This window comes from Vigna unguiculata, chromosome 3, assembly GCF_004118075.2.
Source record: "Vigna unguiculata cultivar IT97K-499-35 chromosome 3, ASM411807v1, whole genome shotgun sequence".
Taxonomy (NCBI): domain Eukaryota; kingdom Viridiplantae; phylum Streptophyta; class Magnoliopsida; order Fabales; family Fabaceae; genus Vigna; species Vigna unguiculata.
In genome coordinates, this window is record NC_040281.1 from 9984838 (window position 1) to 9997111 (window position 12274).

A 12274-nucleotide genomic window follows, 5' to 3' on the forward strand; every position below is an offset into this window, starting at 1 on the left:
AAAAATAAAAATAATGAGTCAGTCCGGCAGAGGCCGTCAATCCATTTTATGTAGAACAAATTATTACTAATAGTTTATTTTTGTTTGACAGATCAATCCGTTCTAATATGTTTTTGACCTACAAATGACGAACTGGACCAAAATAAGTAAGATCAGACTGTTTTACCACTCTTAAGCGTTATACTATAATGAAAGAAAGAAAACACGGTTAAATTAGTAGTAGTCTAGTAGAAGGAGAATAGACACAAAATTAAAGAGCATGTGATGAGTACATGATATGAGAATCTTGTAAAAATCGTCAATTCGATAATGATAGGAAACTGATATGCATGTCTTGTGAAATCAAACGGATACTCTTCAGCTCTTATTGCCATACAAATAAACAAAGACTTAAAAAAATAGATTTGTCATGTTACGAATTGGCGAAACATTTAAAAACGGAACAATATCTCTTTTTGAAATCGGTTGAAAATAAAAAAACAAATTTTAAAGATTACATGGTATTAGTTATGATTTCAGAATAACACAGCAACTAACTAAAATTCATAAATACACTTCTAACCATGAACAAACTCAATCAATTATGAATACTCTAGCAAGAAAAACTAAGAATAATATTGAGATATTTTTGGCCACAACAAAACCTATCCTACAAATTACAAATATATACGTTTATCTAATCTGAGAAAAGATAAAAAATGTTAACAGTTAAATTCTTAATCAAAATTCATATATTACTGTATTCAATTATTTCCCTTCTCTTCCTTTGTAGTGAACGAAGACTCTTGGAATATAAGTCCCGAGCTAATTGATCACTCATGTTTATAATAGGAGTTTTATTCTTTTTATTTTCTTCTATTCTTACCTAGTTAGTATTTTTGAACCCAAAGAACAATATTGTTAAAAGCATTCATAAAGAGCCACCCTCATCACGCTGTGATTGTGAAAAATATTTACAGGTGAATGAAAACAAGAGCAACATTCTTTGATCTCCTCTTTTAAACATTCCACTATTAGATAAATTTCGTACAAATCTAAATCTTCTTATTTAATGTCTAGTTTGTGAAATCTATGACATGATACTAAAGTAGAAAATAAAGGGTAAAAAGTAAAGTAAATATCTCAAGATTTTGATCCTAATCAACTCTTAGGCAAACAAAATCTGTGGAGACTCCATAGTTACCATCACCTAAATCTAGAGTATTTGTTCTTATATTATCCCATTTAGATAGCTCACACATCTCTGTTTTCTTTCAAATAACTGTCATTTATGCAACATTTCTCTCTCTTTATCATCCTAGGATTCATCATATCACACACATTTCCCCATTTCTATCCCATTGTTGTACATATAACACTTTTCTTTTGAAAAAGATGTTTATAGAGCAGCACAACTCTCCTTAAATGAGTGGGAATAAAATTCACAGATAATCACAATTGTTAAGTGTATTACATCATGAGTGAGTTACAATACTATGCAAATTCGCGAACCTCAGACTCCGCAAATAACAGAATCCTGGGAGGAGCGAATGGTGACAGAATTAGTGCAATGAAAAACTATTAGCCGGATAGGTTAGCGAAAACCGACTTCCATGCATTAAGAAAAGAAAAAAAAAAAAAAGACCTGTACTAAATCATTGTACCATTACTTGAGTTAGAAAAAAGATGAATCAATTCTCAATTTCAATAAGGTTACTACTCTGTCTGAGTATGCTGCATCATGTATATAAACCACAGAAATGCAAATAAGCATCGGACTTGCCTCATCATCTCGTCTTGTGAAACCGGTGGTCTCAAAGCATTTCCAGGATACACAACCAATACTGCATTGCTTGGGAGTTGGGAGGGACCAAGATGAGAGAATCTTACAACATCTTTCACCAGTAGAGCACCCCACTTCAGTGAGGAACTTCTATTGGTACAAAAAGTGGGCCTTCTATTTTGGCTTTGGGCTCAGTATCATATCATAATGACTGAGGCCAAGCACCCACTTAAATGGAAATGGTCCAACCCAACAACCATTCTCCGTATTGTTGAATCAGTAACATATACACATGCCCCAACAACAGTCATATCAGGATCTAAGTCCAATACTCTTTTCAAGGAATTGGTGGAGCATTCCTGGGATATCGAGCTGATGAAGGAATCCGCTGCATTGTTCTAGGGTATTCTTGCTTCAAACGTTTATTTGAAAATCCTTGATGTGACCTGATTCACAAAACAAAAATTATGTCATGTAAGAAAAAGTTATTAAAAGGAGCACAGAAAGGGGGTAGTAAGAAACAACGAATTTTGAAAACCAGCACATCATGGTTAGAAAATGGAAGCCAATTCTATTCTATATATATTTGATTTGTCTTTTTTTATTTTATTTTATTTATGATTTAGACCAAAAGCAGATAAGAAATCTCGCACTGCACCATATATACTTCAATTTTAAGGAAACCGATAAGCCGCAAGAGGATATGGCTTCATAATATGGGGTAGGTTTTTCATCGTCACTGGTAGCTTGAAAAGATGCAGCCAGCCCCGAAAATCAAATGGGTGCAAACAACCCGCCAGATCAAGAAAGCTGAACAAGACTAAACTCCATTCATTGTGAAAGAGAAAATGTAAAGAATATTAAATATAAACTAACGGACCTGGGAGAGCTCTGACGTTTCTGAATGCTTTGGCCAAGCTTTGACCTTAGACTTCCTAGTGCCTTCTCGGCAGCCTAAACAAAAGAATGCATCTTTAGTGCTCCAACACCATATGTGAAGAAGTTAATGGAAGAACACAAATATATTCATAAATATTATTTCATAATAAAAAAAATGACAGACCTGCATTTTAGCTTCATCCCATGTTAATCCGATACCTTTACCAAAGACCTTACCATCTATTTCGACCTAAAATATATAAAACAAAATATTTAGATGCTACCCGAGCTTTTCTATTTTAAAAAATGCCAGAATTAAATAGGAAAGGTCAAAATGCAGGGGTAAACAGCGTGATCGAAATGTTCAGAATTACTATATAACACTCATCCTTCAACTTCCCTTGAAAATATAAGCATAAAACACATAAATAGAAGGAAAGTGACTATTTCTGATATTTCATCCTGGGGACACAAAATGGCCAAAACACCAGCATAATGTCTCTCTTCTTGAACTACCTCTTTTAAGTAAAAAACAACAACAAAGAACTAAAACATATAACTAAGACAAAGTTCAGAAACAAAGTATAATCCTTTTGCAACGCAATGAAGCCAATATTTAACTCAACTGGTTCAGACAACCGAAGCATTTGATTACAAACCTGTGCATGTACTTCGTCTTTCTGAAGTGAATTTGTTGACACTGGAGCAGGTGCAGATAGAAAATTGACACCAAGACCCTCCATCATGCACTGAAAAAATTGAGTGCAAAGTTATAGCATATCAATAACACAAACACTTAACTATAGGTAGGTCAATTTAAAAAATCTTACCAATTCTTTTAGGGCAGAGATTGAACCCATTGGCCTCTTAGAGACTTCCAACCTAGGATCTAAAACCCTTGATGAATCGGATGCAGTTGAAAAGGAAGCTGAATCCTCTTTAGGCAATGACTGGTTAGTTGAGCTGGCGATAACCATATAACCATTGTCATTTGCATTAGGAAACCCACCCACATCCCCATATGTGGAACCAGGCTCATCCTTAGCACTAGACAAATATATATCTACAAAAACAGCCAAAGTGTTTAATATATACATTAAGAAAACAAAATTTTGAAAAAAAAAAGGAAAAAAACTTGAACAATCATTATCAGCTAATATTTTTCTGACAATGGGATCTAGCGAGAGATTTTAGGCGGCTTAGAACCAGCTAAAATTTGTAAATCAAATTATAATCATAATTTCTTATTCATCTATTGCAACCAACTAACTTTCGTTCATCATAAATAACATGATTGTTCACAAAAGATCTTTTGAACCAACTGTTGTAAGATATTTAATTTTGGAGGCGACAATGGTTTTACCATTTTAGATCACTAAATATCCTAATCCAAGAGCCTTCTAAGCTTGAAGCATGGATACTCCTTATGCTGAATTTTAAGTTAATAATAAAGAACAGGCAACATGGCTTAAAATATTGACCATTTGGTTCAAAAGATCAACACTCTCAAGCTGCAAGGAGGAGGCCCTAAAATGATTTGTCTCTGACACGATTTACACTGAACTTTTATTGGTAGCAGGGCCATCGATATGAGCTTAATACACCATTGAGTTAGTCAATATCAAGCCAATACATCCGTTAACAAAGCAAGCTCTTCTTTTGATTTTGCAGTGGTGGAGATTGCCAATGCAAGAAAAAGTTTTGATAAAGTCACGATAAAAAAAATTAGAACATCTTACCGGCCAAATGCTTGATAGAATCCTCAGCAGCCTTATGTTGGGCTTCCTTTCTAGTTCTTCCAAATCCATGACCAATTTTTTTTCCAGAAAACCACGCCTAGAAATAAAAATGACAAACAATTATGAGTACACAGTCAAGCCAATAAATTCTGATACAAGAGAACCAAAAACATATTTCAACAAGTGACTTCACTCTACAGCAAGCAAGACGACATCAGCTTTGAGTCTCTAACCTAAAGATCACATTAAATTTGTAAACTTGTTTCTAGAAGAAACAACATCCATTCATCAAGGTTACCCAACCTTGTGTTCTAATACATAAACTTCAAAAGATTGGTATGCGTACACTTTGCATGCAAAATCAATTTTGTCCTGTTATTAAAGAGTAGGGGAAAGTATAAATCCCACGCAGTAACCAATTCTAAACTAACTCATATGTCCTGTGATAATTTGCAAGCGCCAGAGAGAGATTTTGTACCCACTGAATGAAAAATTAAACTAACTCATAAATCTAAATCCCTGGAGAAAAATATAAAATGAAAAAAATGCATGCAAATATAATAATCAACAAGGAATCATAGTCATGGAGTCCTCGATGAAAGATACCTCAATGGAGAACTGTAGTTCTGCACTTGCAACCAAAGATGACATAAATTCCACCTGTTCACATTAAACATTAGAAATTTGAAGCATCGCACAGAGAAATTAATATATCCAATGATGCCCCTCTAATTATTTACTAGCAAATAATCATATTTGTACTCACCTTAGTTCCACACTTCAGTGCAATTTCCTGTAACACTACAACTGGAGTATCTGCATGAAAAACAGAATGGCCAGATTCAGAGTCAAGATCCCTGTGGCTGGAAGATGATCTACTAAAAGGGAGTTCATCACCTTCACAACAACAATAAAATTATGTCATTCTCATGTTAGCACTAAAACAAATAGAATTGGAAAAGAAATTGTATAAACCTCATACCAAAACAAAAAGCACAATGAAGGCCTGTTTGTTTCAAGTTTTGTAGGAAAACTCCAACAAAAGTTGGAATATGACATTCCTATGGTTGGTATGCATGATCATTATGCCTATGCTTTACTAGCATTTTACTCCCACTGTAAAGCGTAGACATATTACTTTCTGAGGGGAACAGAGGTTACTTTGAAACCCATTAACTTCAACCTATGAAGCTCAGACATGCCTCATAAATAACATGTCCCGTGTCCGACACGTATCGACACCGACACTCGTACGATACTCGTAGGACATACTATGTCCAATTTAAAAGAAATGTTTTTATCTTTGACATGGTTCCAACACAATGTTAATAACATGTCTTATACAATCACTCCTTTTCGTTTTTTGAATATTAGATAGATAGATTAGGTTCATTTTTGTGTTAGTTGACAATGTGTTAGTTGACAGTTTCAAACTAATATGTATATACACTTAGTGTCCCGTGTCCTATATTTTTTTAGTTTAGTTGTATCTTCATGTCCGTTTCATATCCGTATCTAGGCAACATAGACTTCAACTCCCTATTTCCATTTACCACATTATATTTTTTGTTTTGACTAATCAAAATAGGAAAAAATTTCAGGAAAATTAAATGCTAGCCCATAGTTTGTAATTTACCCAATAATAACATAAGTGCAACAGAGAATCAGGGGTAGTTATTGGCAGAAACTAGTAGTAGTAGTAGTAGTAGTTAGATATTAAATAGGTGTAATAAATAATAACTGTCACTAGTATTTGTATCCTCCCTTCGCTCCTTAATACAAGGCACCATTTAGAAGATATCAATGGTCATTTTTTTAACGTATTTTACAATTGCAAAGAGGCATTTATACTATCTTCGCTGTTTTCTTTTATTGACAGTGGTGCTTTCAGATGTCTTCACATCACCACAATAATTTAATGATAATTAACAATGATAAAATTGGCACATTAGTAATAACTTTAAAAAACCAACTTATTGACTTATATTTACTGATTTGTGTAAATCTGTAACAAGTGTCTTCTACCAATATTAGAGGGAGTATTATTTGAATTAGTTGAATAGTAATGTCATGTTGACGACCTAAGACAGAAAGTTAGGAGCAATTGTATATTATGAAAAATGTGTGTAAGATGGAATGGGCGTATGTGTGTTATGTTTTTGAGTAATTTTGACAGAAAACTCTTCTCTGCAGGAGTCCATGACTCCAGACAGCAAATTCTGCTTTATTTGCGTCTTCTATGTGATTTAATATTACTCTTCTCCAAAATATCCATTGGTGTTCTGTAATAACATTCCTGCCTATATTGATCTTGGGAATATAACCATATATCTTGAGACAAACAACTCCCAATAAAACATTTTCAAATTCATATAATGCATTTTGAATGCTTACTACTATGTCCAGTTAAATAGAAAATGAATTAAGACAGGCAATCCTTCGAGATACTTTATGGAAGAAAAAAAAAGTAGACATAGGAACCAAAAACACAGATTTGTGATGCATTAATAAAAAATATGGAGTTAAAAAGTAAATGAAATAGGACAAAGGAAATCATATCAAGAGATATGTTTAGTATGAAGAGAAATACAGAACAAAAAAAAAATCTATGAAACATTAATAATAAAAACAAACTTATGCATATATATATATATATATATATATATATATATATATATATATATATATATATATATTAGCTCAAAGAACCAAATTAAGCATACACAAGTTCTAAATTACATTTCGGGAGATCCAAATAACTGCATCCAAACACTAATCCTTACAAGAGAATACGTTAGGGACAGACTAGAAAGAAACAATCATATATGTAACAGCAAGTACTACAGCTTACCAGATAAAGATCGATAACTTGAGAGCATATGGTTTGATCTTGGGCGATCATCTCTATGATACATCTGCATGCACATAAATTATCTTAATACAATTAATTGATTAAATAAGCCAAAAGTCTAATCCTACGGTAAAACCACAAATGATAGACCAAAACATAGCCATTACCTCCTTCGGTAACCTTTGGTGGCTATCATGGAGAACTCTATCAGATGAAATGGAACTTTCAACCTTAGAGAAAAAGGATGGATGATGAGGCCGGTGCTTTTCAATACCCAATGGACCAGAATCTACGGAAAACTCCTTAGGTACTACCCGGTTTAGTGGCTGTGAACCAATATCCTCTTCTGCAGGAAACCAACCCCCTCGTGATGATACACGAGGTGCAGAGACTGGCATGGGATGTCTGATTGCGTATGTAGGCTCAGTGGATGCATGATCCCTGGTATCTTGTCCATGTTGCAATATGAGAAGCCTTCGCCTTGTATCTGGATCTAATTCTGATTCAGGTACTTCACCTTCTTCTCTGGCGGGAGAGCTATGCAAGCTAGATTCAGAAGGGGCAGCTTGACCCATTGGCTTTACTAGTGCAGCGGGTTGAGGAAACTGTACATGGGTAAATGGCATCATAGATGCCTGCGCTGTTGGAGGAGGAACTGAACCAGAAGACATTGTGTACTGAAGAGAAGTGAGTCTGGGGTCTAGGTTAGCAGTTGTCACAGGGATAGTTGAAGCTGCTGATAGTGCATCCTAATAGCAAGAACAATTAAAAAAATAAATAAAAAATGAGACAAGCTTCAAATTTAATCATACATATATCACAGTTCTCATGTATTCATTCAGAGTTCGGGGTTGATACCTTCAATTTTCTATCTACCTCAGCATCTGCCATGCCATCAAACAAGAATGGATCTCTGTTTCCATTGGAAATGGCACTAGAACCATCATCCTGAGTTCCAGTAAAACACAATGAAATGATACAAATATTACTTCGACATCAACAAAGTAGCCCAATTGATAAGAGGCAACAAATATGTATATTTGTACATCTATATACACTAACCTCTGAGACTAGATAATTGCTCACATCAGGAGGAGTAGGTATATCTTTGATATCATCTTCATAGGCAATTTGAGGAATCTTTTGTAAAAGACCATCATCAAAATCTCTGCACCAAATCATAAGACTTAATTAGGTTCAAGAATCCAGTTAACTATTTACTTTTATACTGATTTAAGATACGTAAACTGCTCTAAGAGCAACCTATAACCATTAAATACAGTTGTCCCCCAGATAGGGAAGGAAAAATGGTGAATCTGTGTATATCTCTTTCTTTAAGGTGCAGAGATAACAAGTCAAAATTACTTTCTGAAGGTTTAACACTATAACTTACTTAAAGAAGCCACCCCTAACATTGCAAGCAACATTTCTTGCGACACACAGGACAGGGATAGTATTACTTGCCTACAAGACAAACAGGTTGAATAAGTTCATATAGTGGAAAAAGTGCAAAATTCCATTCATGCAATTGAAGGTATTGGGCTTCCAACTATAGAAGAAAGAAAACTTACTTCCGCTTGAGGAGCATAATATGGAGCAAATGCAGGGACGACATGCACTCGAGGTTGATCCTTCTCATCCCACACTTTCAAGCGATCATCAATAACCAATGCCATCTTTGGATGGCATAAACCATCTTGGAAGACATTGAACAATGACTTCTTCAAACCTATATTGCATTATTGAAACACCATATTAGAAGTATTACAAGTAAATGAAACACAGTAGCAGAACTAAATCTGCATATGAATCTCAGATAGGTGAACTTTTACATACAAGCTGTCCTCATTTTCACAGTTTGCTTCTTTTAGGTGCTTCATTTCAAATATACAGTTTGTCAATGAAAACAAAACTAATAGTATAGAAAACAGCCATGCAATGCAACTTACCAGACTTAACACATACAATGCGACCTAACAGTTCTTTAGAATTTATCAAATTGGAATCTGGATCAAGAAGTCTCCACATTTCTAGTGCATAGTCCCTTTCAGCCATCGTGCACACATAAACCTCAAAACGCTTGCGCCCCCTTGCAGTCAGGTAGCTCCGAAGATCTTCCCATGCCGGTCTCAACCTCACAAGAACACTTGTATCTCGAATCTTTTCAAACACAAAATTTTGTTAGTTTGATGATCCTGACAAATCTATCAGCTTGCATAAGTTAGACAAATACATAAAAACAGCTCATCTATGTCTATATCATAGAATTAAACATCTGGACATAGGATAGCATAATGAATGCACTCTGATGTGAAAATGACATTACTCATCCAAACCAGGCAGCAGTCATAACAATGAGAAAGTGTACTAATCAAGTGTTTACTTGAACTAATAATGAAATCAGTTAATGTCTAGAAAAAACATTTTAAAACAGGTCTAAAGTATAATAATAAATATAAAAGGAAAATAAAAAACCCTAGTATGTGACAGTAGATACAACAAAAGTAGTGGATACAATAATAAATACCTGTGGATTGATGCGTGTCAGAATAATGTTCTTATCATGTAACCGTATAAGTGGTCGAACTATAGGCTGATGATTGTCAGATAATGCCGGGACAATCTCAGATTGAACTTTTATCACTCTCCCATTATCAACAACCTGATCATTTTCTGCATATTGCTTCAATATATTCTTATCATCTAGGTACCGCTTGACCTCTGCCTGCATGCCAGAAATTCGTTGTGGATCTACCTCAGAATTTATTTTTCTCTGGAGTGCATCAATTCTATCCTCAAATGACCGCATTGTGTTTGCTACTATAAGTGTTTCGTCCAGATCAAACACTATACCCAAACATCTAAGATTTAGCATAACGAGGCATGAATCATAAAGTCCCAAAGCAACAATAAATCCCCAAAAGCATGGTCTATCATCATTTCGTGAATGCATAGCAACCAAATGTATTTCTTCCCCACCTAGTGGAATTACAGCAGTCTGCAGGGTCCAACATCATAACATAGTTAGAATCCAGAGAGAACTAGTAGGAAACAAAAATATACAACTGTTAACCTGGCATATTTAAGAGATAAACATGATTGGTCAATGCTCACAAAAAAAAAAAAAAAAACTACATGTCGTCTTAATTAATGGTGCATTAACATATTCGCAACTCTATTCAAAGATTTAAGATCCTTTCTTCAACAAAACCCAAGTCAGCATAGATACTACATTTCACTATGTTCACATACATTTCGTGACAACCAACCCTAGCAGCAATTGCCATAAGATTAACCAGAAACAATAGTCTTTCATAAAAGAGTCTCATTGAATATCATGAAACTCAGTTCAGTTTAGAAGTAATGTCAATCCTGGGTCCCTGTTAAGTGACCAATTAGCCAGTTCCTTCATCATCTGGGTTCAAAACAGCAGATTCGGTAAGTCCAGGCAAATTATTACAAAATTAACACACAAGTCATAAGTGGGTTATCCAAAGATTTGAGTGCAGTCCTCTGAGATTAATTAAGTCCAGAGTCAAATTGTCATGGAAGATAGTGCTTTAATAGTTAATTTATTTTGAGCCCTTTTAATTTTTTAAAGTGTTACTATATACCTTGTTCTCTCTGATACACAAGGAGTGCAAGTGAAAGAGGCCGTCCTGCTGCTGAGTCTTTGACTCCATTTTGAAGCAAACACCACATGAGGTAACAGTGTGAAGCACAGCAAGTGGGGGACACCTCTCACTTGGTTGCGAGAAGTGGCTTATTCTGATTTCCTTCACATGGAAGTTCTTGTAGTTGTTCTCTTCCGGGTATACCTCTACCTCACCCAACACCACCTCCCCCTGGTACACCACCGATTTATACATTCTCTTTTTTTGTTCCTTCAAATCAAATCACCACAACACACAAAAGTCTTTGAAAATTCTGTCAAGATTCCGTGTAAGTAAGGGAAAAAGTATTCATCAACATCATCATCATCATCACCATCATCATGGCCGTGTCAACAACGCTTTAAGGATTCGTCTGATTTTTGCATTACCAGAAAGGGAATGTACATATAAAATAACACAAAAATGAAAATTAGGGCGTTTTGTTTCAGGAGAAAGTTTTAGATCCGTGATTGAAGGTGATGGCGGATAAAAAATAATATTCCAAAAAATCGAATCGCGACTCTGGCTGGGGTGTGTGGATCGTGAATCTCCGACGCGGAGGCCGGCAAAAGGTTTCTTTACGCGTGAGAAATGCGATTGTTTCGGTGGTAGCTAGGGTTTGATGATGGGTGTGCGCGTGGAAGATGATGATGATCACAGAGGCGAAACCCTAGATCCGGAAAACGAAAGGTCAAAAACTGTACTTGGGGTTCCTAATGCATAAGCCACTCCCAATAAATAACACAGCAATAAAAAATTAGTATATCCCTCTTTTTCTAATTTCATAAATGATTAATTACAGATCAACTCTATATCTTTCTCTCTATTTGACCCGGCGCATCCTCGTATATATGATAATAATTTGCTTAATTAATAATATTAATGATATTACTAATTAATAATGTTTTTACTGGGTAAAGACCTTTTTATCCAAATATTGCAATTTATATTTTATTCTCCACAAATTAGTGTAATTTTAAATTAACTATCGACTTGTAATAAGTTATTCACACAAAAATAAATCATATTTTGAAACTACGACATTCAATATAATAAAAAATATGTGTCATTAAAATAAAGTGGTTAAATAAATACTCATGATTTTTTTTATGATGAATTAGCATAAACACAAGTAGTTACATATACATCTATACATCTTTTCTTAAGTTAAAATCTCATATTTAAATTATTTTCGTTTTATACTACCTTAAACACATGGACTCATTTTTTAAAATATCTAAAAAACATTAAATTTTGAAAGTACCGATTAAAAGGATAAATTTGAAAATATAAAATATATATAATTATAAATATATATATATATATATATATATATATATATATAAAATAAATTTTAGTTATAAATAATATTATGTAAATAATTTTTTTA

The 12274-nt window shown here is 34.3% G+C and overlaps 1 protein-coding gene across 2 annotated transcripts; it reads right to left on the bottom strand.

The window, feature by feature from the left end:
- Positions 1-1400: 1400 nt before the first annotated feature.
- On the bottom strand, positions 1401-11609 carry LOC114177574 (RNA polymerase II C-terminal domain phosphatase-like 1). Of its 2 annotated transcripts, none has more exons than XM_028062973.1 (17): positions 10846-11609; positions 9759-10229; positions 9181-9391; positions 8803-8960; positions 8625-8695; positions 8294-8399; positions 8090-8179; positions 7399-7980; positions 7232-7295; positions 5147-5196; positions 4987-5040; positions 4381-4477; positions 3472-3704; positions 3301-3390; positions 2826-2891; positions 2643-2716; positions 1401-2208 (listed from the first exon to the last, which is right to left on the bottom strand). In XM_028062973.1, exons 1-17 carry the CDS (start codon positions 11098-11100, stop codon positions 2100-2102), a joined length of 2781 nt encoding a protein of 926 aa, XP_027918774.1. In that variant the 5' UTR covers positions 11101-11609; the 3' UTR covers positions 1401-2099. The 2 variants fall into 2 exon arrangements, with proteins under 2 accessions (XP_027918774.1, XP_027918773.1); XM_028062972.1 differs by having other exon boundaries at positions 5147-5277.
- Between the last annotated feature and the right edge of the window lie 665 nt (positions 11610-12274).